The sequence below is a fragment of the Chiloscyllium plagiosum genome, chromosome 7, assembly GCF_004010195.1.
Source record: "Chiloscyllium plagiosum isolate BGI_BamShark_2017 chromosome 7, ASM401019v2, whole genome shotgun sequence".
Lineage (NCBI taxonomy): Eukaryota > Metazoa > Chordata > Chondrichthyes > Orectolobiformes > Hemiscylliidae > Chiloscyllium > Chiloscyllium plagiosum.
This window is the reverse complement of record NC_057716.1, coordinates 100,197,473-100,224,127: the sequence shown is the minus strand read 5'-3', so window position 1 is coordinate 100,224,127 and position 26,655 is coordinate 100,197,473. Positions and strand designations below refer to the sequence as shown.

At 42.3% G+C, this 26,655-nt stretch overlaps 1 protein-coding gene across 1 annotated transcript in view; it reads left to right on the top strand.

Annotated features, from left to right (window-relative positions):
• The window catches only part of sec22a (SEC22 homolog A, vesicle trafficking protein), a 65,759-nt gene extending 62,156 nt beyond the window's left edge, over positions 1–3,603 (top strand). The window contains exons 6-7 of the mRNA XM_043694261.1: positions 388–453; positions 2,221–3,603. Coding sequence (XP_043550196.1) covers positions 388–453; positions 2,221–2,421 — 267 coding nt within the window. The 3' untranslated portion in view covers positions 2,422–3,603. The remainder of the gene's footprint in view (positions 1–387; positions 454–2,220) is intronic.
• Positions 3,604–26,655: the final 23,052 nt, after the last annotated feature.

Below are 26,655 nucleotides of genomic sequence, written 5' to 3'. Positions count from 1 at the left end.
ACAAATTGGGCCAAAGAGTTTGTTTCTGTGCTGTACGTCTCTATGACTCTAACCAGATTCAAACTGAAGTGCTGGGTAAAGTGACATGTCTCGTTCCCTTCATTTACCTTCTCTTTTAATTTAAACAATTTCTCGGTGATATATAATTAATTTTGACGACTGTTATCTATGTCTCTCAAGTCACTGTTTAGTTTAGTTTGACTTGTAAAGAAATGTAAACAAAGAAAGCTCATTAATCTGAGCAATGACATTGACTGTGCTGCCTGACTGCTCAGCAATGGCAAGAATCTGTGATGTGGACATTGCAGTTTTTAGCATAGAATATCATCTTTTGTGCCTTTTTATGTTTGTTCCTTCATGCTTTGAATAACAATTATTTTTAAACAGGATGATGAGGAGGAATTCAACAACATTGCTGTCTTTTTCATCGGTACTGCTGCATGTTTGTATCAGGTAAGTTCCCTGTTACTGAACAATTTCAGGCGAGCTTTCTCTTCTTTGGGGGCAGCCAGGTGTCTAATGCATGTGGAAGCATGTCCTTATGTTTGAGACTTTGAGCCAAGCTGCTGAGAAATCCCCTTGGCTAGAATGTCTGTTTTATTAAATACCATTAAGTTCTTGTTATCATTCTTGCCTGTAGCCATGAAAAATATGTTTTGCATGGACCTGACACAGTTAAATGAGAGAGTCAATGTCTTACAGAAAGTAAATATCAATTCCAGCTGCATCAGGTTAAGTTCAGTGTGATGGAGGGAAGGTGTCGTTTCAAAATATTTCTTCACACAAAGGACAATCAAGAGATTGGGCATGTTGTCAAAAAGAATAGATAATGTAGGGTCTTTCTGACCAACCAGATGTTACAATGAAGAAAAGAATAAGGATTTTGCTTTGGAAGGATAAGATTAAAATGCCCAGAGGGTTGATATTATTAGATCACTTATTGTAATCTGGAATGTATATTTCCAACTACTATCTTTAATACCCTTGGTCACTTCTTCCAAGATTTTGCTATTGTCACCTAAATTGAACTTTGTTGCACAGGAGTAGTACAACTCGGAAGCAAAATGGGATATGTTAACACCTTTCTCACCCTCGGTGTCCCAGAGTTCGTAAGAGCCAATGAACTGCTTCTGTGGTGCACCCATTGTTGGTGAATGAGCACAGCAGCCAGTTTCCAAGCAGATTTTCTTTCCTTTCCCTTGTGATACTTCCTGGTTCCTGCAATAAATTATACCAGGCAGGTTCCTGTCGAACTCTGGCATGTCTGATTGATTGTCTTTTAAGATAGAGATAGGTAAGTTCCTTCTCCATGGGTAAGTTCTTGATTAGTAAGGCGATCAAAGGTAATGCAGAGAAGGGAGAAAAATGGGATTCAGAAACATATCGGCCACTGCTGAATGGCCAAATTCTGCTCCGATATCTAATGATTTTATTATGGCCTTATGGTTTCATTGGGTGGTTGGATATGTTCTGTGTCTCAAATTGATGTGAAGGTGTGGCAGAGATGAAGACTTGGTTAAGCCAGGATTCAAATGCATTCTAGAAGGAGTTTTAGGAAGGTTTTGATTTCTTTTGAATTGTAACTTTGTTATTCAACATAACACTAAATAATATAGTGGAAATGGTGCTGAATATTGAGATTCAGCCATACATTAGAGAAACGTGCATCAGAATACATACCTGTGTTCAACTAAGTATGTGTATGCGCAGAAAAAAACCTAATGTTTCACCTTCTGTCCAACTTGGCCCATGTGGAAAATCTGACTAAAGGTTGTCATGCAGCTGATCTTGCAAATGATTGATCCTTTGTGAGATTATACTATCTGAAGTCTATTTACCTACCCCCTTCTGAACCTGACCCGCTGCCTCTCCTTAGAATTTGCAGTTACATCAAACATTTTTTCAGTTGTTTATCTTAATCCATTAGAGTCTTGAAAAGCTTAAATAAAGCCTCAGTGTCTTTTCTCTAGTGTAAGCATGCTCAGCTACTTCAGTCTCTCACTGTGACTTAAGTGTCTAATTTTTGAAATAATTTCACCCTTGTTTAGAGTTGTGTTTTAAATAGGTTGGTCATTTTTCTCAGCTGGAAAAGTGCTGTTTGTTACTGGTGAAAGCCCTGTTGGTGTCATAGGGATGAGGTCTGCTATTACTCCAGGTTTATTGTCTTTGAATTAAATCTTCAAAAGAAATTCTCTTTAATCTTTGATTTCTTGTTTTCAGTGTTACCTGCTAGCATGTTACAGCGGACGTAGGAACTTGAAATCTTTTCTGATGTTCGGCTTGGTCTGCCTATGCAATCTGTACCTGCATGAACTCCGCAATACCTGGCAAATTCTCTTTCATGTCACAGTTGCTGCATTTGCTACTCTGCAGACACGGTTGAGGCAGCCACAGGGAAAGGCACCAGACTACAACGTGTGACAATCTGTGACTGTGGAAAGCAGCTGTTTCGAGAGATTTGTAATTCTGCAGGAAGCACATGATGGTGTGGAACAAATAATTAGCTTCTTTTTGCAAAACAAAAGGACGAGAAATGAGCCAAATGGGGGAAAATTGTGTTAGAGTTCTTCAAAGCATTGTGACCAAATGCTGCCATTCTGAAACTGAGCGCTACAAATCAAAATTGAGGATGCATTTGTGCTGCCAGCCCATTCATGTCCCACTGCTGCAATACATGTATAAAACGTCACCTGTTCCAGCATGAAGCTAGGAAACCGTGGATATTATGTTAATTCAGTCCAAACAAAGAACTACTGTGAGCCTTGCCCTTTTTATACTGAAATTTATTTTGATTCTATTTTTCTCTACAGAAGACAGTTATCAGGGGTATGGCTCTGTTGGCCCTGGCACCTTTGTTACCTTAACCTTAATCACCCTTAATTAAGCAGCCATTTTGTTTGTGTGAGAGAGCGCGCGAGAAGGTCCTGCAAGTATTGCATTAGGTGTGGCCTGGGCCAGAGATGCTAACACATACCGAGAAACTGCAGCACCATCTGAGAGTGCTGAGTCTCTGGTGAGGTATCTTTTCCCTTGGGTGCTCATAATAGGTCCCCAAGCTTACCTTAGCATTTCCCAGCTACTATTAATTCTTCAACCACTACCACTTCCAGTGAACTATCAAGTCCATTCCTCTTTTTTTTTAAACTTGCTTTCTTTAGTTCTGACCCTTCCTGAATGTTCCTGTATCCACAGTCATGTGGACCCACAGTCCGACCTCCTTGCCTGTGCCAGTATAGGAGGCTGAAGACAAGTGCTTATTGCACCTTATAGTTTTTAATTTGCATTGACACGCACTAGTGAAGAATCTAGCCTTTGTTTCAGGACTTGCCTTTTTGAGTTCAAGGTTTTAAATTTGTGAGCAATCGGCTGAAATGAACCTGCTGTGTCCCAGCGCACAGCACAGTCCCTTCCCACTCCAGCACATTGTGCCTCTGTTACCTGTCGGGTTCTAGATAAATTTCCAATCAGATTTTCATAGAAGTGGGAAAGACGTGGGCTGATTTGGGAAAGGTATCATATGTGCTAATGTCTATATACAGTGCGTGAACATGTTCCAAACTTTTGTAGAAAATTGGTAAGAAATAAAATATGTAAGATATATATTTAGAGAAACTAGTAATCCCAAATGTTTCTCCAGTAAAAAAAAATGCACTGAAGTCAACTTGTATATTTGATAAAGCCTGCCGTATGGTAAATAGCTGTTATACGCCCAAAAAAACGGAACAACGCAGCACCTATATCTGTATCCTAAATAAAATTAGAATGTTGCTGGAAATACTCTGCAGGATTTCAGCAGTTGTGGGGTCAGAAACAGAGTTAACATTTCAGGCCTGTAACCTTTCATAATGACTGTCAAAGCTTGCCAATGAAAGATTGAAACAAGTAGTTATTTCCTAAGCCTTTGGATGCAATTTCAGGCTCTATTGATTTGTGCTCTTTCTAGAATTTTTTTGCCCCCGTTTGTTGTTGGAAGGCATGGCTCATTTCCCCACAGCCCCAAATTACAAAAGGCAGTGTGTTGATGCAACAGCCACTTTGGTGGTAGAAGTAACTTGTAAATAAAATTGTAAAAAAAAAAATTGGTTAACATAAGTAAGCAGTCATTAATCAGGACATCCCATGACAATGAGTGATTTAGTACTGTATGGTGTAGTGGTAATGTCACTTGACTAGTAATCCAGAGGTCTAGGATATGCAGAGGTATAGGTTTAAATCCCACCCTTGGAAGATAGGTTATTTTTTAAAATTCATTCATAGGATGTGGGTATCAAGGGCTAGGCCAGCATTTATTGCCTATCCCTAATTACCCAGAGCACAGTTAAAAGTCAACCACATTGCTGTGGGTCTGGAGTCACACATAAGCCAGACCAGATAAGGACGACAAACGCCCTTCCCTGAACGACATTACTGAACCAGGTGGGTTTTTCTGACAATGGTTTCATGTTCATCAGTAGATTCTGAATTCCATGTTCTTTTTTGAATTCCAATTCTACCATCTGCCATTTGGAATTTGAAACCAGCTCCCAAGAACATTAGCTGGGCTTCTGGATTGACAATCCTGCCATAGCCTCTGTGGGATTTACATTTAATTGATGAATCTGATATTGAAAACTAGACAATAATGATGGCCATGGCAAATATTCCTGATTGTTGTAAAAGTCCACCTGATTCACTAATATCCTTTGGAGAGTAAGAGAATTCACATCATAGCAATGGGGGAGACGATGATGTAATGGTAATGTGTATGGCATAGTGACACTCAGCCTTCCTACAGAGGGAACATGGCACAGTGGTTATAGCATTACTACCTCACAGAACCAGGGACCCAGGTTCGATTCCAGTCACTGTGGCCATATGGTTGGAGTTTGCAGGTTCTCCCCATTGCAGAATCATAGCACTACAGTGTGGAAGCAGGCCATTTGGCCCATCAAGTCTCACCAACCCTGTTAAGGTATCCCAGCCTATCCCTGTAACTCTGCATTTTCCCATGACTCACCTACCTAGCCTGTACATCTTTGGACTGTGGGAGGAAACCGGAGCACCCAGAAGGAGCCCACACTGAGACTGGGAATGTACAAGCTCCAAACAGGCAGTCACCCAAAGTTGGAATCAAACCCTGGTCTCTGGTGCTGTGAGGCAGCAATGCTAACCACTGAGCCACCATGCTGCCCGATGTCTGTGTGGGTTTCTGCTGGATGCCCCCACCGTTGAAAAGATGTGCAGGTTAGGTGGATTAGCCTTGCTAAATTACGCCATAGTGTCCAGGGATGTGCAGGTTAGGTGGATTAACCATATCGACCATTAACCAAATATGGGGTTACAGGTATAGGGTAACTATGCCTGTATAACTAAATCCTGGATTCTGAATAATAATTCTAGACATTAGGTCTATAGCTGAACAAAAGAGTTAGCAATTCTTAGCAATACAGTAAATTTAGCAAAGTAAAATTAAACAAGATTTGAACCCAATAAGCTGAAAATGTGTTGCTGGAAAAGTGCAGCAGGTCAGGCAGCATCCAAGGAACAGGAGAATCGACGTTTTGGCCCTTCTTCAGGAATGAGGAAAGTGTGCCCAGCAGGCTAAGATAAAAGGTAAGGAGGTGTTGGTAAAGTGGATGAACTGTTCAACCTCCTCGTGGGAGCACAAGGCAGTACCGATACAGTCATCGATGTAGCAGAGGAAAAGGTGGGGGTTGGTGCCAGTGTAGCTGCGGAAGATGGACTGTTCCAGGTATTCCCCTTCAACCGACACCCTCCTTTGACTGACTGAACTGGTCCTCACCCTGAACAACTTCTCTTTCCAATCCTCCCACTTCCTCCAAACCAAAGGAGTAACCATGGGCACCCGCATGGGCCCTAGCTATGCCTGCCTCTTCGTAGGATATGTGAAACAGTCCATCTTCCGCAGCTACACTATTCCATATCCGCCACAAATTCACCTGCACCTTCATACACGTCATTTATTGCATCCGCTGCACCCGATGTGGCCTCCTCTATGTTGGGGAGACAGGCCGCCAACTTGCGGAACATTTCAGAGAACACCTCTGGGACACCCGGACCAACCACCCCGTGGCTCAACACTTTAACTCCCCCTCCCACTCAGCAAGGACATGCAGGTTTTTGGACTCCTCCATCGCCAGACCATAACAACACGACGGTTGGAGGAAGAGCACCTCATCTTCCGCCTAGGAGCCCTTCAACCACAAGGGATGAACTCAGATTTCTCCAGTTTCCCAACCATCGAACTCAGCACCACCTTCCTAACCTGCACTCTTCTTCCTGACCTCTCTGCCCCCACCCCACTCTGGCCTATCACCCTCACCTTGACCTCCTTCCACCTATCGCATTTCCAACGCCCCTCCCCCAAGAGCCTCCTCCCTACCTTTTATCTTAGCCTGCTTAGCCTTCCTCATTCCTGAAGAAGGGCTTATGCCCGAAACGTCGATTCTCCTGTTCCTTGGATGCTGCCTGACCTACTGTACTTTTCCAGCAACACATTTTCAGCTCTGACTTTCTCCTTGAACCCAATAACCATTGTTTTCAGCTCCATTCACTCAAAAGGCAAGCAGACAAACACAGTTATGGGATAAATAAAAGGAAAATAACAGAACTGGCCAGATTACTTAAATGGAGCACTTAGATCAAGAACCAACATGCAAACAGCTTTCTAGCCTGGCCTCCCAAGTTTGTCTTTTGCTAACACAAGCTGCCACCCACAGTCCAAAAGTCATCATCAACTCTGATTCATAACTCCAAATATTTGTAAAAGAAAACAATGAAAACATCAGTGAGGGCTCTAACAAATGTCTCTGGAATAGTAATACAGAGCCTCAGACTCATGCTATCAGACATGAGTTTGAATGCTGTCATGAAAGATGGTGAAATCTGAATTCAAGAAAATCTGGAATGAAAAAGCTAATAGTGACCATTGCTAATTGTCTAATGATCGGATGGAAGTTTTACAGGTTTTAGTATAATAGCCTTTGATATTTTTCTATGGCTGGAGGCAGATGAATCATCTCCAACTTCACTGACTCACTTTAGCCGAATTATCGACACAATGCAGGGACGTCCGAATCTTCACTGATTTGATCATGTGGCCATTTTGAGTCTGGCAATGATATCCATTTTAAAAAGAAACAATTTAAACACAGAAGCAAAGAAGAGAATATAGTTTATTGTCTTCCATTGACATTCAATGGCATTACCATTGCCGAGTTCCCCAAACAACCAATATGCTGGGGTTACCATTGACTAGAAACTGAACTGGACCAGCCATATAACTACTGTGGCTACAAAAGGAAATCAGCGACTGGGAATCCTGCAGTGAGTAACTCAGTACCTGAGTCCACAAAGCCTGTCTACCATCTACAAGGCACAAGTCAGGAGTGTGATGGAATACTTCCCCACTTGCTTGGATAAGTGCAGCAGCAACAACGCACAAAGCTTGACTCCATGCAAGACATAGCAACCCACTTTATTGTCATTCCATTCACCAAGTTGAATATTCACTCCCTTCACCAAAGGTGCACAATGGTAGTGCACCATCTCTGAGATGCACTGCAGTCACTCACTGAGGGTCTTCTGTCAGCACCTTACAAACCTGTGACCTCTACCAACTAGAAGGATGCATGGGAGCATCTTGCAGGTTCTCTTCCAAGCCACACACCATCCTGACATATAATTGTAATTTGTGTTGCTGGATCAAAATCCTGAAACTCCCTAACAGTGCTGTGTGTGTATCTACACAGGAAGGACTGCAGCAATTCATGAAGGCATCACACCACCACTACATTCAGGGTAATTAAAGACAGAGAGTGAGGGAAGAAAGCTGCCTTAGCAATATTCAATGCCCGTATCCCATGAATGAATAAAAAGCAGAACTCCTAACTGCCCTCTTAAAGTGTCCTTTGGGCCAATCAAATCATGGTAATTAGGGATGATTAAAAGAGGCCAATGAGGTGACTTTCCACAATTACATTTTAAGAAATGAAATCCTGGTGGAAGTTATTCAACCAGGAGGAGGCTCGTTAGCCTTTTGAACCTCTTCTGTCTTTCAGTGAGGTCATGGCTCGTCTATAAGCTGGCTCCATACTCCCCAGTATCTTTGGGAAGAGAGAAGGGAGTTTCACTGTGTACATCAGCTTGGCTAAAATGTCACATTTAAATGATGTAGATAGCATATTTTCTTGCAAGGTTTCATTTGTCATCTAGTTTGAATCAAGTCTGAAATGCCATGAATGCAAACAGAAGCACAACAAACTTTACATCAAATAATTTAAAATAAATTAACCCAAACACCAGTACCAAATCGTTGAATGAACCTCAACGTACTGAAATGTAATAAAATAAATGCAAAATACTGTGGATTATGGAAATCTGAAACAGTATTGAATGTTCGAGAAATACTCAAGAGCAGCAGCATCTATGGAGAGAGAAAGAGAGAGATGTTGCACACTTGTGGCTCACACATAGAGTCATAGAGATGTACAGCATGGAAACAGACCCTTCGGTCCAGGCCGACCAGATATCCCAACCCAATCTAGTCCCACCTGCCAGCACCCAGCCCATATCCCTCCAAACCCTTCCTATTCATATACCCATCCAAATGCCTCTTAAATGTTGCAATTGTACCAGCCTCCACCACTTCCTCTGGCAGCTCGTTCCACCAGATGGGCCAATGGGCTGAGAAGTGGCAGATGGAGTTTAATTCAGATAAATGCGAGGTGCTGCATTTTGGGGAAAGCACATCTTAGCAGGACTTATACAATTCATGGCAGCAACACATCCTAGGGAGTGTTGCTGAACAAAGAGACCTTGGAGTGCAGGTTCATAGCTCCTTGAAAGTGGAGTCTCTTTCTTTTATGCTTTCTTTTATGCTTTCTTTTATTGGTCAGAATGCTACTATCGACATACATTTTTTTAAAAAGTGTTGAGGTCCTAAAAGCAGAATATAGAGAACCAGGAAGAAAGTTGAAACATAGAGGGGATGTCAGAGGCGGGTTCTTTACACAGAGAGTTGTGAGAGATGAACATGGGGCTGAAAAGATGGTGTGAGGGGACGTGTTTCAGATTCATGGAGCATTGGGACTGGTTCTGGGGGAGGTAGGATCTGTACAAAATGGATAGGTTACACGTGGGCAGGACCGAGACTGGGGGATACGTAGTAGATTGGTTGGGGAGGGTTTAAAACTAGTGTGGCAGAAGGATGGTCAGAGGATAAGGCAGGAAATTGAAGGAGAGTAGAAATGAGGAAAACGTGACTCTCAGTTGAAAAATGTGGCGCTGGAAAAGCACAACCAGTCGGGCAACATCCAATGAGCAGGTGAGACAATGTTTTGGGATAAGTCCTTCATCAGGAACTGGGACTGATTATATGCTAGCGGCTTGGTTGGGGCAGAACTTTTAAGCACCATGCCTGATGAAGGGCTTATGGCCAAAACATTGATTCTCCTGCTCCTCGGATGCTGCCTGACTTGCTGTGCTTTTCCAGCACCACACTTTCCAACTCTGAATCTCCAGCATCTGCAGTCCTGACTATCTCCTCCAAATATGACTAAAAACAGGCAAGGAAATGCTGCTAAAAAGAACAGGGGAGGTGGTCTGAAATGCATGTGTTTCAATGCAAGAAGTAAAATTGTCAAGGTAGATGAACTCAGCGTTGGTTAGTACTTGGAACTATGACACTATTGTGATTACAGAGACTTAGCTGAAAGAAGGTCAGGACTGACAGCTGAATGTCCCAGAAGTTACATGTTTCAGGTGTGATAGAAAGGGAGGTAAAAGGGGTGGGGGAGTTGCATTACTGGTAAAGGGGTATCTCACAGCCGTACTGAGGGAGATAACATCAGAGGACTCATGTTGGGGGGATACTACAGTCTTCCCCACAGCCATCGGAAGATAGAGGAGAGAATATGTAGACAGATTTTAGCAAGATGTAAAAACAGCAGGGTTGTTGTGGTGGGTGATTTAAACTTCCCCTATATCGACTGGGACTCACTATGTGCTCGGGGCTTGGATGGGGCAAAATTTCTAAGGACCATTCAGAAAGGTTTCTTGACACAATATGTGAACAGTCCAACCAGGAAAGAGGTAATACTGCACCTGGTTTTGGGAAATAAGCTCAGCCGGGTGAGTGAAGATTTAATGGGGGAGCATTTTGGGAGTAGTGACCATAACACTGTGAGTTTTGGGATAACAGCAGTCCTCTGGTAAAGGTGTTAAATTGGGGGAAGGCGAATGACAACAATATTAGGCAGGAACTGGAAAATGTTGATTGGAGGCAGCTCTTTGAGGGTAAATCCACATTGGATATGTGGGAGTATTTCAAGTGGCAGTTGGATAAGAGTTCAGGAACGGCACGTTCCTGCAAGAATGAAGGATAGGAATGGGAAGTTATGTGGATTTTGGATGACCCGAGATATTATGACCTTGGTCAAAAAGGAAAAGGAAAAGCACACTTAAGGTTTAGGAGGATGTGAACTGACAAAACCCTTGGAGTACACAGGGAAAGTAGGAAAGAACTTAAACAAGGAATTAGAAAGGCTAAAAGAGGTCATGAAAGTCATTAACTATATATATTATATATATAAAAAGTAAGAGGATAGCCAGGGAAAGGGTTGGCACAGTCAAGGACAAAGGAGGGAATGTATGTGTGGATCCAGAGAGATTGGTGAGGTCCTAAATGAATACTTTGTGTCAGTGTTCACCAAAGATAAGGAATTGATGAAGGACAACCTCAGAATGGAGTGTTGAACTTCTGAGCCAAGGTGCTTTTAAAAATGAACAGATATTCTGCATTAAAAAGTATTAAGGTAGATAATTCCCCAGATCCTTATGGGATCTATCCCAGAATATTGAGGGAGGCAAGAGAACAAATTACTGGAGTATTGACAGATATCTTCTTTGGCCACAGATGGGGTCCCAGAGGTCTGAAGAATAGACAAAGTTGTCCCATTGTCCCAAGGAGGGTAACAGGGATAATCCTGAAAATTACATAACGGTGGTAGGGAAATTATTGGAAAAGATTCTCAGGGACAAGGTCTATATCATTCAGAAGCAAATGGACTGATTAGTGATACCATGGTTTTGTGAGGGGGAGGTTGTGCCTCACTAACTTGTTAGAGTTTTTTGAGGAGGTGACGAAGATGATTGATGAGGGAAAAGCGGTTGATATTATCTGCATGGACTTCAGTAAAGCTTTTGATAAGGTCTGTTGTTGCAAACTGGTGCAAAAGGTGAAGTCACATGGTATTGGGGTGAGCTGGCAAGAAGGGTATAGAACTGACTTAGTCATGAGAGACAGAGGGTAGTGGTGGAAGGCTGCTTCTTGGATTGGAGGGTTGTGACTAGTGGTGTTTCACAGGTATCATTGCTGGGACCTCTGCGGTTCCTGATCTACATAAATGATTTGGAAGATACATTATTAAGTTTGTGGACGATACAAAGATTGGTGGAGTTGCAGATAGTGAGGAGGATTGTTAGAGGATACACCAGGATATAGATCATTCAGAGATATGATCGTAAAATGACTGATGGAGTTTAATCCGGACAAATGTGAGGTGATGCACTTCGGAAAGTCAAGTACAGATGGAAATTATACAGTAAACGGCAGAACCAGACATTGGTTAGGCCACTTTTGGAATATTGCATGCAATCCTGGTCTCCTTCCTATTAGATGGATATTGTGAACCTTGAAAGGGTTCAGAGAAAACTTACAAGGATGTTGCCAGGGTTGGAGGGTTTGAGCTATAGGGAGAGATTGAATAAGCTGGGACGGTTTTCCCTGAGGGGCACGGATAGGGTAAATAGACAAGGTCTTTTCCCTGGGGTGGTAGAGTCCAGAACGAGAGGGCATAGGTTTAGGGTGAGGGGGAAAGATATAAAAGAGACCTAAGGGGCAACTATTTCATGCAGAAGGTGGTACGCGTATGGAATGAGCTGCTGAAGGAAGTGGTGGAGGCTGGTACAATTGCAACATTTAAAAGGCATCTGGATGGGTATATGAATAGGAAGGGTTTGGAGGGATATGGGCCGTGTGTTGGCAAGTGGGACTAGATTAGTTGGGATATCTGGTCGGCATGGACAAGTTGGACCGAAGGGTCTGTTTCCGTGCTGTAAATCTCTATGACTCTATAAATTTCAACTTCTGCTATATTAGTTACAGCAATGCTATTACTTTCACCATTTCATGGTAAAATATTTGCCACTGTTGTGCACTGTTTTACTTACTAATTTCTCTCTTCAGTTCCTACAGGTCTCGTTGAAATTGATGCTCGATTTACTGAGCATTTTTGACATATGTTCCAATTTGCTTTCTTGCAACAATTTCATAAAACATAACCATTATACATTCTCTCATAAAACTTACATTTTGTTTTTTTTTTCAGGTGTTGTAACTCCCACTGGCTGAGTCAGCATTTATAGCCCAATCTTAGTTATCTTGAGAAAGTGTACTGAGCTGCCTTCTTGAACCACTATTTGCTGTGTTAGACAGAAAGTGCTGATGGGAGAGAGTTCCAGGATTTGGATCTGGAATACTGGAGGAATAGCAATATACTTCAAAGTCAGGATAGTGAGAAACTTGGAGGGGAACTTGCAGGTGGTGGTGTTCCCATATATCTGCTGTGATGAGGAGGTGTCGGTGTTGAATTGGAGTGGACAAGGTGAGAGGTCACACGACACCAGGTTATAGTCCAACAGGTTTAGTGAGCTGACGAAGGAGCAGCACTCTGAAAGCTTGTGATTTCAAATAAACCTGTTGGACTGTAACCTGGTGACTTGTCCTTCTAGATGGTAGCAATCATGGGTTTGTAAAGTGCTAACTAAAAAAAAACTTGGTGAATTTCCACAATCAAAAAATGTGACAAAAAGAGCTCTTCTAGTTTGCGACAGTTTGTAGGATTTAGCAATGAGCACAGAAAATCACAATTCAAGCATGTCCAGGGCTAATCGTAAGTGTCTAGTTTCATACTATGGCTGAAGATTATAGTAAGCATTTCATGTAGAAAGGAAATATTTTGAATGATGAAAGTAATTACTGTAAAGATATTGGAAGTGCACAATACTCTGTTCCCAACCAAAAAAGAATTGTAGGTTTTACTTTCTTGAGGGATCGGTGGGTAGGCTCTGAGAAAGTGGTGATGACAGTTCGAAGAGGTTAGGAGTGTTATCCTTGGAGAGGAGAAAGCCAAGAGGAAATCTGACAGAGGGCTTCAAAATCATGAGGGGACTGGATGGACTAAGTCGGGAGAACTTGGGAAAAGTATTGAGAACAAGAGCGCACAGTTTTTAAAGTAAGCTGCAAAAGAAACATTTGCAATACGCAAATAATTTCTTCACGTGACTGACTCAAGTCTGGATAGAAGCATGGCAGGTTTAACTGAGTTATGGAAGAGGAAATTGGGTGGTTATTTAAATGGAAATAATGTGCAAAGGAAAAGCAAGGGAATGGCACTTAGTAAATATACTAATTTGGAGAGTGGGTGCAGGCACAATGGGCTGAATGGCCTCTTCTTGCACCAAAACACTAAAATGATTCTGTGACAATGGCTACAATGAACATGCATGTACGCTAAGATAAAGCATAGGATAATGAGTCAAAGTAAGGAAGCAATGAACGAGAACGGAATTAACACACAACAATTTGTAAATGATACTAAAAGATAAAAATAAACGTTTTTAAAGGAAATTGAATGGTGGTTTGGTAGCACAGAACTTTTCATATTGTTAAAAACAGATTTTGTTGAAATTTATTATCTTGCATTCATTGTGGAAATTTGTAAGAATTACCAAAGTAATGGGAAAGAAACATTTATACTGTGTGAGAGGAGAGTGCTGATTGGTAGAGGTGTTCCTATGCAGATGGAATTAATTAATGATGACAGACAATTAATTGACTTCACCTGACAAAGCAGCAGTGCTCCAAAAGCTTGTGATTTTAAGTAAATCTGTTGGACGATCACCAAGGTTGTGTGACTTGTGACAATTAACTGTCAAACTTTGTTTAAATTTTAAACCAGGAAGGTTGACTATAACTGTTCAAGTCGAGAGTGTGCTGTTGGAAAAGCACAGCTGGTCAGGCAGCATCTGAGGAGCAGGAGAATCAACGTTTCGGATATAAGCCTTTCATCAGGAATGATGCTTGAAACGTCGATTCTCCTGCCCTTTGGATGCTGCCTGACCTGCTGCGCTTTTCCAGCACAACACTCTCGACTCTGATCTCCAGCATCTGCAATCCTCACTTTCTTCTATAACTATTCAAGGGATATATTTTTGGAATATAAATTGGGAAAAACTGACATTTACTGTGTTGCAAAACATGTACAACGTATATGTTTTCACAACTTGAAAATGGTGTAAATTCTGAAGAAGCTGGATTTAAAACTCTTCTGACATAAGCTGACATCAGTGCCTTTAGGTTGTAAAGCTATCTGACAACAGCCTTTTGATTTGTTCTAAACTGCAGGTTGTCACCAATCTGAGAATCAATTGCACTCCAGAAAGCTAGTGGTGTGTATTTATAATTCTCTACACCAAAGGACTACGAATGTTCACTCATTGGGTATATTTAAGGCTGAGACAAGCAAGGATAAAGTCAGGATGAGTAATTGTGGTGGAAGGTTAGCCAATCTTATTGATTGGTATAATTGACAGAAATGACCTCCTACTCTTCCTATTTCATATTTATTTATGTTGGATGTATGGCTTTTTAGAATCATATACTCCTGATAGTGAGGAAGCAGACCAACTGGCCCATCAAATCCACACTGACTCTCTAAAGAGCATCCCACCCAGACCTACGCCCTTACCTCATCCCTGAAACCTTGCATTTTCCACAGCTAATCCACCTAACCTGCACATCCCTACATATGTGATGTGGAGATGCCAGAGTTGGACTGGGGGCTGAACAAGGTCAAAAATCAAACAATACCAGGTTATAGTCCAGCAGGTTCGTTTGAAATTGCAAGCTTTCAGAGCTCAGCTTGTACCTCAGGTGTGGTATGATAGAGAGGTATAAGACACAGTATTTATGCAAATTTGATGTTGTGCAATTTTTTTGGAGATCCTCTCTACTTTGAGCCAGCGGTTCATGGTGTTGATCATAGCCATGATGTGGAGATGCCAGATTGGGACTGGGGTGGACAAGGTCAGAAATCAAATGACACCAAGTTATAGTCCAAGTATAAGAGGCTCAAAGTAGAGAGAATCTCCAAGAAAATCACACATATAGACACAGACATCAAATCTGTGTAAATACTGTGTCTTATACCTCTCTATCATTGCAGTCCTGAGGAAAGAGCGGAGCTCTGAAAGCTTGAAATTTCAAATAAACCTGTTGGACTATAATCTGGTGTCATTTGATTTTTGACCATATCTGTGAACACTATGTGCAACTTAGCACGGCCAATCCACCAAACCTTTATAAATTAGATCTACAGAGATCAATGCATTGAAGGACCCTAAGCCATTAGCCATTACCTACATTGGTCGGTGAAATAGAATGGCAACTTACTATCTAAATGGGTAGAAACTTCAGAGTGCTTTGATGCATGGGGATCTGAATGTCCTTGTGCTTGAATTGCAGAAAATTATATACAGGGACAGCAGATAATAAGGAAGGGAAATGGAATGCTAGCATTTAAAGGAATAGAGTATAAAAGTAGGAAATGTTGTTACCAACTGTATGAGGGCATTACTGAGATTTCACGTGGGGTATTGTGAACAATTTTGGTCCCTTTGTTTCAAGGCGGATGTAATTACATTGTATGCAGTTCAGAGGAGGTTGACTAGATTGATTCCAGAGATGAAGGGCTTGTCTTACGAGGAGACATTGAGTAATTTAGGCCTGTACTCACTGGAGTTTAGAAGATTAAGAAGATATCTAATTGAGGTATTTAAGATGCTAAAGGGAATTGATAAAGTAGATGTAAAAAGGATATCTCCATGTGAGGCAATATGGACAAGGGGTCATTGTTTTAGGATAATGGGTAACAGAATTAAAGAGAGGAGAAACCACTACTCTCAAAGGGTTGTGCATCTGTGGAATTCACTGCCATAGAGTGAGGTGTATGGATGCTGGGATATTGAGAACATTTAAAAGGAATTTTAATTAGTTTAAGCTTTATGGAGAATGGACAGGAAGGTGGAATTGAAGCTGAGATGCAATCAGGCATGATCGTGTCAAATGGCAGAGCAGGCTCGAGGGACTGAATTGCCTCCTCCTGCTGCTGGGCTTTACAGTCATTATCTGTAATTACCCTTTGTGGTGGCTACAAGCGAGGTAGGTAGAGGGACGTAGGAGACTCACTCCTTGAGCTTGTCTAACAGGTGTGAGATCCCACTTCAAGGTTTGAGAGCGGGGGTTATACAGAGGATAAGCAAAGTGACCATAGCGCCATGGTACAGGGAGAAATTCAAAAGGAGGGAGGACAAAGAAATGGATTATAATCAGGGAAAGTACGTTCAGGGAAATAGACACTGTTCTCTGTGGTCAAAGGTGATGTTGCCTGCCTGGATGTTTGGATTCAGGATATATCCTCTGGGTTGCTAAGGAACTTGGAGTGACTCGGGAAAGATCCGGTTGTCATGGTCCATGTAGGTACCAATGATATAGGTAGAAAGAGGAAAGAGGTACTGCTGAAGGAATGCAAGCAACCAGAAGCTAAATTACAAAGCAAAACCAAGAAGGTAATAATCTTTGGCTTGATACCTAAGCCACGAGCTTGTTGGCACAGGGTCAACAAGGTTAAAGATGTAACCACATGGCTCAAAGATTGGTGTGGGAGAAACAGGTTTGAATTCATTGGACATGGGTACAAGTACTGGGGAAGTGGGAGCTGTACCAATGGGATGGGCTCCACCTGAATCATGCTAGGACCAGTGACCTGTAAAATCACTTAACTAGGACTGCAAATAGCGCTTTAAGCTCAATAATGAAGGATGAGAATTTTTTGGAGCATATTGGAGGGGGTGCATTGAGTCATGGAGATGTACAGCACAGAAACAGACCCTTCGGTCCAACCTGTCCATGCTGACCAGATATCCTAACCTTATCTAGTCCCATTTGCCAGCACTTGGCCCATATCTCTCTAAACCCTTCATATTCATAGATCTATCCAGATGTCCTTTAAATGTTGTAATTATACCAGCTTCCACCTCTTCCTCTGGCAGCTCATTCCATACACGTACCACCCTTTGCGTGGAAAAGTTGGCCCTTAGGTCTCTTTTAAATCTTTCCCCTCTCACCCTAAACCTATGCCCTCTAGTTCTGGACTCCCCCACCCCAGGAAAAAGATCTTGTCTATTTACCCAATCCATGCCCCTCATGATTTTATAAATCTCTATAAGGTCACCCCTCAGCCTCTGAAGCTCCAAGGAAAACAGCCCCAGCATATTCAGCCTCTCTCTATAGCTCAAATCCTCCAACCCTGGCAACATCTTTGTGAATCTTTTCTGAACCTTTTCAAGTTTCACAACATCCTTCCCATAGCAGGGAGATGAGAATTGCACACAATATTCCAAAAAGTGGCATAACCAATGTCCTGTTCAGCCACAACACAACCTCCTGACTCCTATCCTCAATGCTCTGACCAATAAAGGAAAGCATATCAAACATAAAAAAGTCAAAGGTAAAGGCACAAGTCGGATTGCAGGTTGGTGACGAAGCTGATTTATAGAATGCCTGCAGTATGGAAGCAGATCATTCAGCCCATCTAGTTCAAACCAACCCTCTGAACAGCATTCCACCCAGACCCACCCTATCCCTGTAGCCCTGCATTTCCTGTGGCGAATCCACACAGCCTGCACATCCCTAGATGGTGCAATTTACATCCATAAGAACATCAGAACTAGGAGCAGGAGTAGGCCTTCTGGCCCTTTGAGCCTGCTCCGCCATTCAATAAGATCATGACCTTTCTGTGGACTCAGCTCCACTTACCCGCCTCTCATTGTAATCCTTAATTTCTTTACTGTTCAAAAAAAACTACCGAAGCCTTAAAAACATTTACTGAAGTAGCGTCAACTCCTTCACTGGCCATAGAATTCCATAGATTCACAAACCTCTGGGTGGAGAAGTTCCTTCTTAATTGAATCCTAAATCTGCTCCCTCTAATCCTGAGGTTATGCCCCCTTGTCCTAATTTCACCCACCAGTAAAAACATCCCCTCTAAGTCTATCTTATCTATTCCCTTCATAATTTTAGATGTTTTTATAAGATCCCCCCTCATTCTTCTAAATTCCAACAAATATCATTCCAGTCTACTCAGACTCTCCTCATAAACCAACTCCCTCAACTCCAGAATCAACCTGGTGAACCTCCTCTGTATCCTCTCTAGTGCCAGTACATCATTTCTCAAGTGAGGAGACCAAAACTGCACGCAGTACTCCAGGTTTGGCCTCACCAGCACCCTGTACAGCTACAACATGACCTTCCTGCTTTTAAACTCAAACCCTTTAGTAATGAAGGACAAAATTCCATTTGCCTTCCTAATTACATGTTGTACCTGTAAACCAACCTTCTGTGATTCAATAGCAAGGACACCCAGGACCTTCTGCACAGCAGTACGCTGCAACTTTTTATCATTCAAGTAATAGTCTTTTTACTTTTCTTCCTACCAAAATGGATAACTGCACATTCTTTAACATTGTATTCCATCTGCCAGACCTTTGCCCACTCACTTAAAGTATCCATGTTCTTCTGCAAAGTTTCACATCTTTTGCTCTGCCAATCATCCTAGTGTCATCGGCAACTTTGACAAACTTCTAGATCATCGATGTAAATTGTGATTAATTGCGGTCCCAACATTGATCCCTGAGGCACACCACCAGTTACTGATTACCAGCCAGAATAGCACTCATTTATCCCCATTTTTTGCTTCCTGTTAGTCAACCAATCCTCTATCCATGTTAATACTTTACCTATAATGCCATGCATCATTATCTTATGCAGCTGCCTTTTATGTGAGACCTTGTCGAAGGCTTTTTGAAAATCCAGATATACCACTTCTACTGGGTCCCCGTTTTCCACTGTGTTCATAATGTCTTCATAGCATTCCAAAAAATTAGCTAAGCATTACCTGCCCTTCATGAACCCATGCTGCATCTGCCTAATGGGACAATTTTTATCGAGATGCCTTGCTATTTCTTCCTTGATAGTAGACTCAAGCATCTTCCCCACTACAGAAGTTAAGCTAACCAGTCTATAACCAGTTTATAAGCTAACCAGTCTATAACCAGTTTATAAGCTAACCAGTCTATAAATACTGTTTTTAAATAATGGCATCGCAAATTACAATCTGCTGGAACGGCCCCAGAGTCCAGCGAATTTTGGAAAATTACCACAAGTGCACTTGTTAGTTCTCCCACCATCTCTTTTAGTACCTTAGGATACATTCCATCAGGGCCAGGAGACTGGTCTATCCTTAGCTCCATTACTTTGCCAAATGCTACCTCTTCTGTGATTATATTTCCAGGTCCTCACCTACCTTCACCTCTTTGTCAATTACTGGCATGTTGTTAGTGCCCTCCGCCGTGGAGACCGATACAAAATACGTGTTCAATGCTTTGGCCCATTTTATCATATCTCATTACTAAATGGCCCCTCTCATCCTTTCTCTTTATGTATACATTTATTGAAAAATAATTTCACTCTTTTACAAAAAACCCAAAAAAGCTATAAAGTACAAAAGTATAGAAAAGTAGAAATAATATCGTACTATTATATATTACAATAACATTGACAATAAACTGCCTACTATTCTTCAAGATATGGTTGTCGCATATTTACTTTACCCAAATTAGCATAAACTCAAATTAAATAAAATAACATTAAATTAGATTACAATCCACTAAAAGTAAATTACACTACATTGTACTATATTACATTATTACATTACACTACTTGCCGTACCTCCATCAAGGCTCCCGTCCATGGGAGCAACAGTTATTATTCCTGTATTTACTGGGCCTTCCCCCTGCCATTGTCCCTGGACCATCATATATGATCCTTGTGGCTATATAAAGGCCCTAATCAGTACCGCTGACAGATCCATGTCTATGTAATTTAGAAAGGGCCGCCATGTTTTATAAAATTGCTCAATTCCAGGGCACACCAGACTTGTCAGGTAATCTTGAGGGACGTGCTCCATTGCAAGTTTGTGCCACCTTGCAACACCTGGAGGTTTTTCTGATAACTAATTCATTAGGATGCTCTTCCTCGCACAGTGTGTAAGAATATTGAATAACCTCTTCCCATTCTCACCCAAAGAGGGAAGATTCGGTAGTCCCAAAAGGAGGGACACTGGATCCTCCCTAACTTCCATTCCCAGGATCCTCTCCAGCTCAATCATTATGGCCCCCCCCATATCCACGGATCTTGTAACAGGACCAAAAGCAATGTGTAAGGGTGCCAATACTGTTTTTACATTTGGGACATTTCAGGGAAGATCCTTTCTTAAACTTTGCTAACCTCACTGTCACCATATGGGTCCTGTGAAGGATTTTCAATTGCATCGCTTGCACCTTATTGCATATTGAAATTTTCTTTGCATTCCCCCATCTATCCTCCTGTGTTTCCGATGAGATATCTTCCCCTAACTCCTGATTCCAAACCTCATGGAGTCTCTCCATAAACCCCCAGGCATTCCCTCCCTGCAGATGATATACGGTATTAACTGAGAGAGCATCCTACATCAGAGCACTCTTCATTCTATATCAGATTTGTAGGGCTGGGTCAAGTGCGTGGTCTTCTTCTGTATGTAATTCCTAAACTGGAAATATCAGAAAAGGTCTGTATTAGAGATTCCGTATTTCTGACCTAATTGGCTGAAAGACATAAGACCACTCCCTCAAATAAATCTCCCAGACAGGAGATACCTTTATCCTCCCGTGCTCTGAAGCCGGACTCCATTGACCCTGGTCTAAACTCTGGGGCTCCCACTAACAGGGTAAATGGTGAAGTCTTAAGCAAATTGCCTTCACCCTGCCGCAATAGCCTCTATGCTTTCACCGTATTTATGATAATCGGACTTTCACAGTGCTCAACTCCCGATCTCAATTTTTACAAGAACAGTAAGTTTATGAGGGGACATCTCACCTTTGAGGCCGCTACATCAAGCCATATCAACTTCGAGTCATTGTGCATCCATTCACCTACATATGACAACAACCCTATGCGGTTTCTCTTCAGATCGGGGAGGATCCCCTCCCCCCTCCAATATCCTGCGGAAGTTGCAACTTGGTAAATTTAATTAGGGGGCGCCTACAGCACCAAATAAATGATCCAAGCTATCCCGCAAACCTCCGCACTGCCTGTTTGGGTAATAACGATGTGAGCATCCTCATAGAATATAACAACCAAGGAAGAAAATGCATTTTAATCAAGGCTATATGGTAACCTAGCCATGATATGGTTAATCCCTCCCATCGCTGCAAGTCCTGCTTTATTGTCTCAAACAACTGCACAACGTTAGCTCCATACAGCTGCCAGAAGTAAGGGGTAATGAAAACTTCCAGACAGAGAAACCTTTCTGTGACCATCTAAAAGAAAATTCCATTCCGTCCTCCAGCTTCAGTACTTCCGCCAATCCCCCCACTAGCGTGACTTCTGACTTTGTAAAGTTTATCCTGTATCTCAAAAAGCTGCCAAATAATTTAATTTTTTGTATTAGCCGGGGTATGGACTTTTCAGGGTTTGCCAAAAACAGAAGGACATTGTCTGCACAGAGAGTGATTTTGTGTTCCCCAGCTTTCACCTTTGGTGCCATTATTTCAGGGTCCTTTTGGATAGCCTCCATCAGTGGTTCAAGTACCAAGGTAAACAGCAACAGCGACAGGAGACATTCCTGTTAGCTACCCCTCCCCACACCAAAAGTGCTCAATTTAACCCCATTCATGATAACCGCCACCTAAGGGTCTTTATATAACCCTGCCACCCACCTGGCGAAGGTCTCTCCCAAACCAAAATGATCTAGAATAGCAAAGAGATATGACCATTCCACCCGATTAAAAGCCTTTTCTGCATCCAGGGAGCCCACCAAACTCAGAATCATTCTCTGCTGACATATTTGCACTATATTCAATACCCGCCTGATATTATTGGAGGAGCTGCAGCCCTTGATAAAACCCGTCTGCTCCTCTTTTATAATAACAGGCAGCACCTTCTCCAGTCTCAGAGCCAACACTTTTGATAGGATTTTAAAATTCACATTCAACAATGAGATGAGTCTATACGATGCGCAATCCTCAGGGTCTTTCCCTTTCTTTAACATAAGGGAGATATTGGCCTCCCTAAAAGAGGGCGGAAAGCAGTCCTGGCTATATGAATGACTATACATCTCCAGCAGTTGTTCAGCTAACATGTGTATGAACTCCTTGTAAGATCCACTTGGGAACCCATCTGGACCCGCTGCCTTGCCACCTTGGAGCTGCCTTACTGCCTCTTACACCTCCTGTACTGTCAGAGGTATATTTAAAAGGGAGGCCTGTTCTACATTTATACTGGGGAGATCCAAGTTTTCAAAAAATGATTCCATTCTCACTTCATCCCCACGGCCCTCCGACTGGTATAACTCTGCATAGAACTCCCAGAATCTGGCATTGATCTTTTTCAACTCACAAGTGACATTGCCAATTCTCTCCCTGATAGACACAATGGACTGTGGAGCACTTTTCTTCCTAGCTAGGTAAGCCAGGTATCTACCTGGTTTATTCCCATATTCAAACAGTCTTTGTTTTGCAAAGGAGACCCCTCTCTTTGCCACTTGTGTGAGCGCTAAGTCCAGAGCAGCCCGGAGAGCCATGACCCGTTGCAATTTGATCACAGGTGGTCTGGTATAATATGCTGATTCGGCTACCTTCAGCCAGGCCTCAAGCATCCACTGCTGCTCTTTTTTCTGTCTCCTTTTTGTTGTCAAGTATGAAATAATCTTACCCGTTAAAAATGGTCTCCCAGAGCACTGATGGATTACTGGCTGTAGCCCGACTGATATCCCAAAAGGCCCTGAACTCCCTTGTGATATACTGTACAAAGTTGTCATCCTTCAACAGAAATGGATCCTTGCGCCACTGCCGCGTGCCTGCTCCACTACCTTTGGTCTTAACATCTAAATATACTGCCACATGGTCCGAAATAGTTATGCGCCCAGTCCTGCAGGCCAACACCAAATCCAAACAAACTGACAGAACAAAGAACATAGCAATTCTTGTGTGGCACTTGTAAAGACCCTCCCATTTGGGTGGAGGCACCTCCACACATCCACTAGCCCCAACTCCTCACACAAGTCCACCACCTGTCTAGACTGCCATCTTGGCATCCTGACTATGCCAGGGTCCATGAGATGATAAGTCTCCTCCTATAATTGTACGATGCATACCAAGACCACACCACAGCCTGCAGCCCCCCGAGAGGAAGAAGCCCATTCAATGTGCAACGAGTGGAGAAGAAACAAACTTTATCAAATCTAAAGACTATTCCTACGAATACTACCAAAACTACTAAAACGATAAAACTAACTTCTACTCCTAACTTGAACAAATAAACAAAAAAAACACAAATCTGCAGAGATCTCCCCCCCCACCTTGCCCATAGGGGGCCTTCGCTCCCAACCTCACAACCATCCTAGCGCCTTCCAGTTAAGGCCATGCCCCAAACCCAAGCAATGGGAAAAAAACATATTACTTACACTTCTACAAGTTAACAATGGACGCCCACCCCTCCCCCTCCACATCTCAGCCCCACACATCTTTACATCAAAGGAGTAACCACCCCTCACCCAGCAAAACAGAACAATAGAATAACTAATAACCACCAAACAGATATAATATAAAACATACCAAACCTGTAAGACCCAAGACTCCAAAAGGGAAAAGAACAAAGTCAGGGAAGATGGACAAAAAGTTATATTATGCCATTATCCACACGCATCTTTTCCTCCTTCACCCTCGGCCAAAGTCTATCATTTCAGCACATTCAAAAACTCTTTTACTTTTTCCACCAAATTAAAGTTGTGGACAGCTCCCCCATAATTGAAACGTAGCACTGCTGGGTCCGTCAGAGAATATAGAATGTTGAAATCTCTTAATTTTTTTCTTTACATCATCAAAGGTCTTCCTTTTCTTAATCATGGCCCCAGAAAGTCATGAAAAAACATGATCTTCAAACCTTTATAAGCCAAAGCCTGTGGATCTCCTCCCAATCTTCTGGCTGTTTCTATTACGAATTGCTTTTCCTAGTAAGGCCAGAGTCGCACTAGGACCGGGTCAGCTGGAACCTGTGCATCACAATCCGGTAGGCCCACTCCACACTCATCCGGCCCGACTCGATCTCCAGGCCCAGCATGCCCAGAAGTCACCTCTCAAGAAAGTCAGTGGGGTTTTCACTTTCTTCACTCTCCTGTAAGCCCAAGATCCGTAGATTTTTTTTGTGCAACCCTCGATTTTCGAGGTCATCTACTTGTTCCAACAGGACGCGAACCTGGCCTTCCAAGGTTCAGACCCACTCCTTGGAGCTCTCTGTCACGGCCTCCGAGGCTGCTGTCCTTTGTTCCACTGCTTCCACGTACTGGTCCAAGGCCCAGAGCTCCTGCTCATGCTTTGCCAGTGTGGCAGTAATTGGTTCCAGCCCTCCCTTGCTTTTTTTCACAGAGTTTTGCGAACTCCATGAGTAAATGCTGTTGCTTCACTGAACTTAAGGGCGTCACCATGGGAGTCAAGGTAACGGCTGAGGGTGTGCCCGACATAGTAGAGGAGTGTCCTGCCTGCTGCGTTCCCTTTGCTCTCTTTCCCTTGGATGTCTTCATTTCAGCTCCAGATCTGTCAAATCTTAATTTAAAAGGACTCTACATATTCTACTAACTTTACATTACAAACTTTCTTCTGGGGTGGTGGGGTGGTGGTGGTGATGGTAGGAGCCCACTTTGCCTGGGGTATGGCATAGAGCCCAACACAACAGACTGTTCTGACTACTGCCATCTTGAATTCCCGCACCCACCACGCCCCCCAGCCCTTCTCATCCTCTAAAGGACCAATGTTTACTTTAGCCTCTCTTTTTCGTTTTATATATTTAAAGAAATTTCCCATGGCCAATCCACCTAACCTGCACATCTCTGGACTCTGGGAGGAAACTGGAGCATTCAGAGGAAATCCATACAGATGGAATGTGCAAGCTCCACACAGGCAGTCACCTGAGGGTGGAATCACACCTGGTCCCCGGTGCTGTGAGACAGCAGTGCTAACCACTGAGCCACTCTGCCACCCCAATTGTTACCAGGAAATTAAAGGATGAGACAGAATGTGTGAAATTATATTGTACCAAGGAACCATGAAAGTGTTGGAAAATTCTTTAATAGAATTAACTTAAAGGCTTTGTATCTTCATTTGTAATAAAGTTAGATGAACTGATGATGCAAATCAACCTAAATGAATATGATCTCATAACCATTACAGAAACATGGTTACAAGGAAATCAAAACTGGGAACTTAACATTCAGGGATATTTGATATTTTGGAGAGACAGAAGGGATGGATAAGGTGGTGGCACAGCACTATCTGTAAGGGATTAATTGAGGACAGTTGTGAGAGATGATCTCAGCTTGAAAGGTGTAGAGTCTGTTTGGGTGGGGTGTTAATAATCAGAAACGAAAAGAAGACACTGGTAGGGATAGTGCAGAGACCCTGAGAGAGTAGCTACTCAGTAGGCAAGACTATAAATCAACAAATAATAAAAGCATGTAAAAAGAATAGAGCAATAATTATGGGTAACTTTAATCTTCATGTTGTTTGGGTTAAGCAAATTGGAAAGATAGCTCTGACAACAAATTCATAACATGAATTAGGAATAGTTTCCTAGAGCAATACAGCATGGAGCCAGCCAGGGAGCAGGCTATCTTGGATCTGAAAACAGGTATTGAGGAAGGTTTAATAAATTATTTCAGAGTAAAAGTTCCTGAGGAAGTAGTGAACATGAAATGATAGAATTGAATATTCAGTTCAAGTGTGAGAAACTTGGGTCAGAAACCACAGTATTTAACTTAAATTGCAATTAAATTACAATGACGGGATAGAGTTAGCTAAAGTGAACTAGGCGGGTAGATGAGTAGGAATGACAGTAAGCAAGTATAGCAGAAAATCGCGGAAAGATTATGGCTCTGAGCAAAACATACATTCAAGTAAGGAAGAAAGACTTTCGTCATAGAATTTATCATAGAATCCCTACAGTATGGAAACAGGCCATTTGGCCCAACAACTCCACACTGACCCTCTGAAGAGTAACCACCCTTCCCCAAACCTATTTCTCTACATTTACCCCTGACTACTGCACCTAACCTACACATCTCTGAACACTATGGGAAGGGAGGGATGTACCAATTGTGGCTAACCAAATAAATTAAGGCGAGAATTAAGTTGAAAGGAAAAGTATATAAGGAAGCTAATTTCAGTGACAGCTCTGAAGACTGGGGAAATTTTCAGAACCCAGAAAAGGAGGACTAAAAAGACATTAAAGGTGGAGAAAATAAACTGAGGGCAAACTATCAAGGGATATAAAAACTGACAAAAAGAGCTTCTTTAAATATATAAAAAGGAAGAGACAGGTCAAAGTGAACAGACCCTTTAAAAAAGTAAATCTGGAAAAATAGTTTTGGAGAACAAAATAATGGC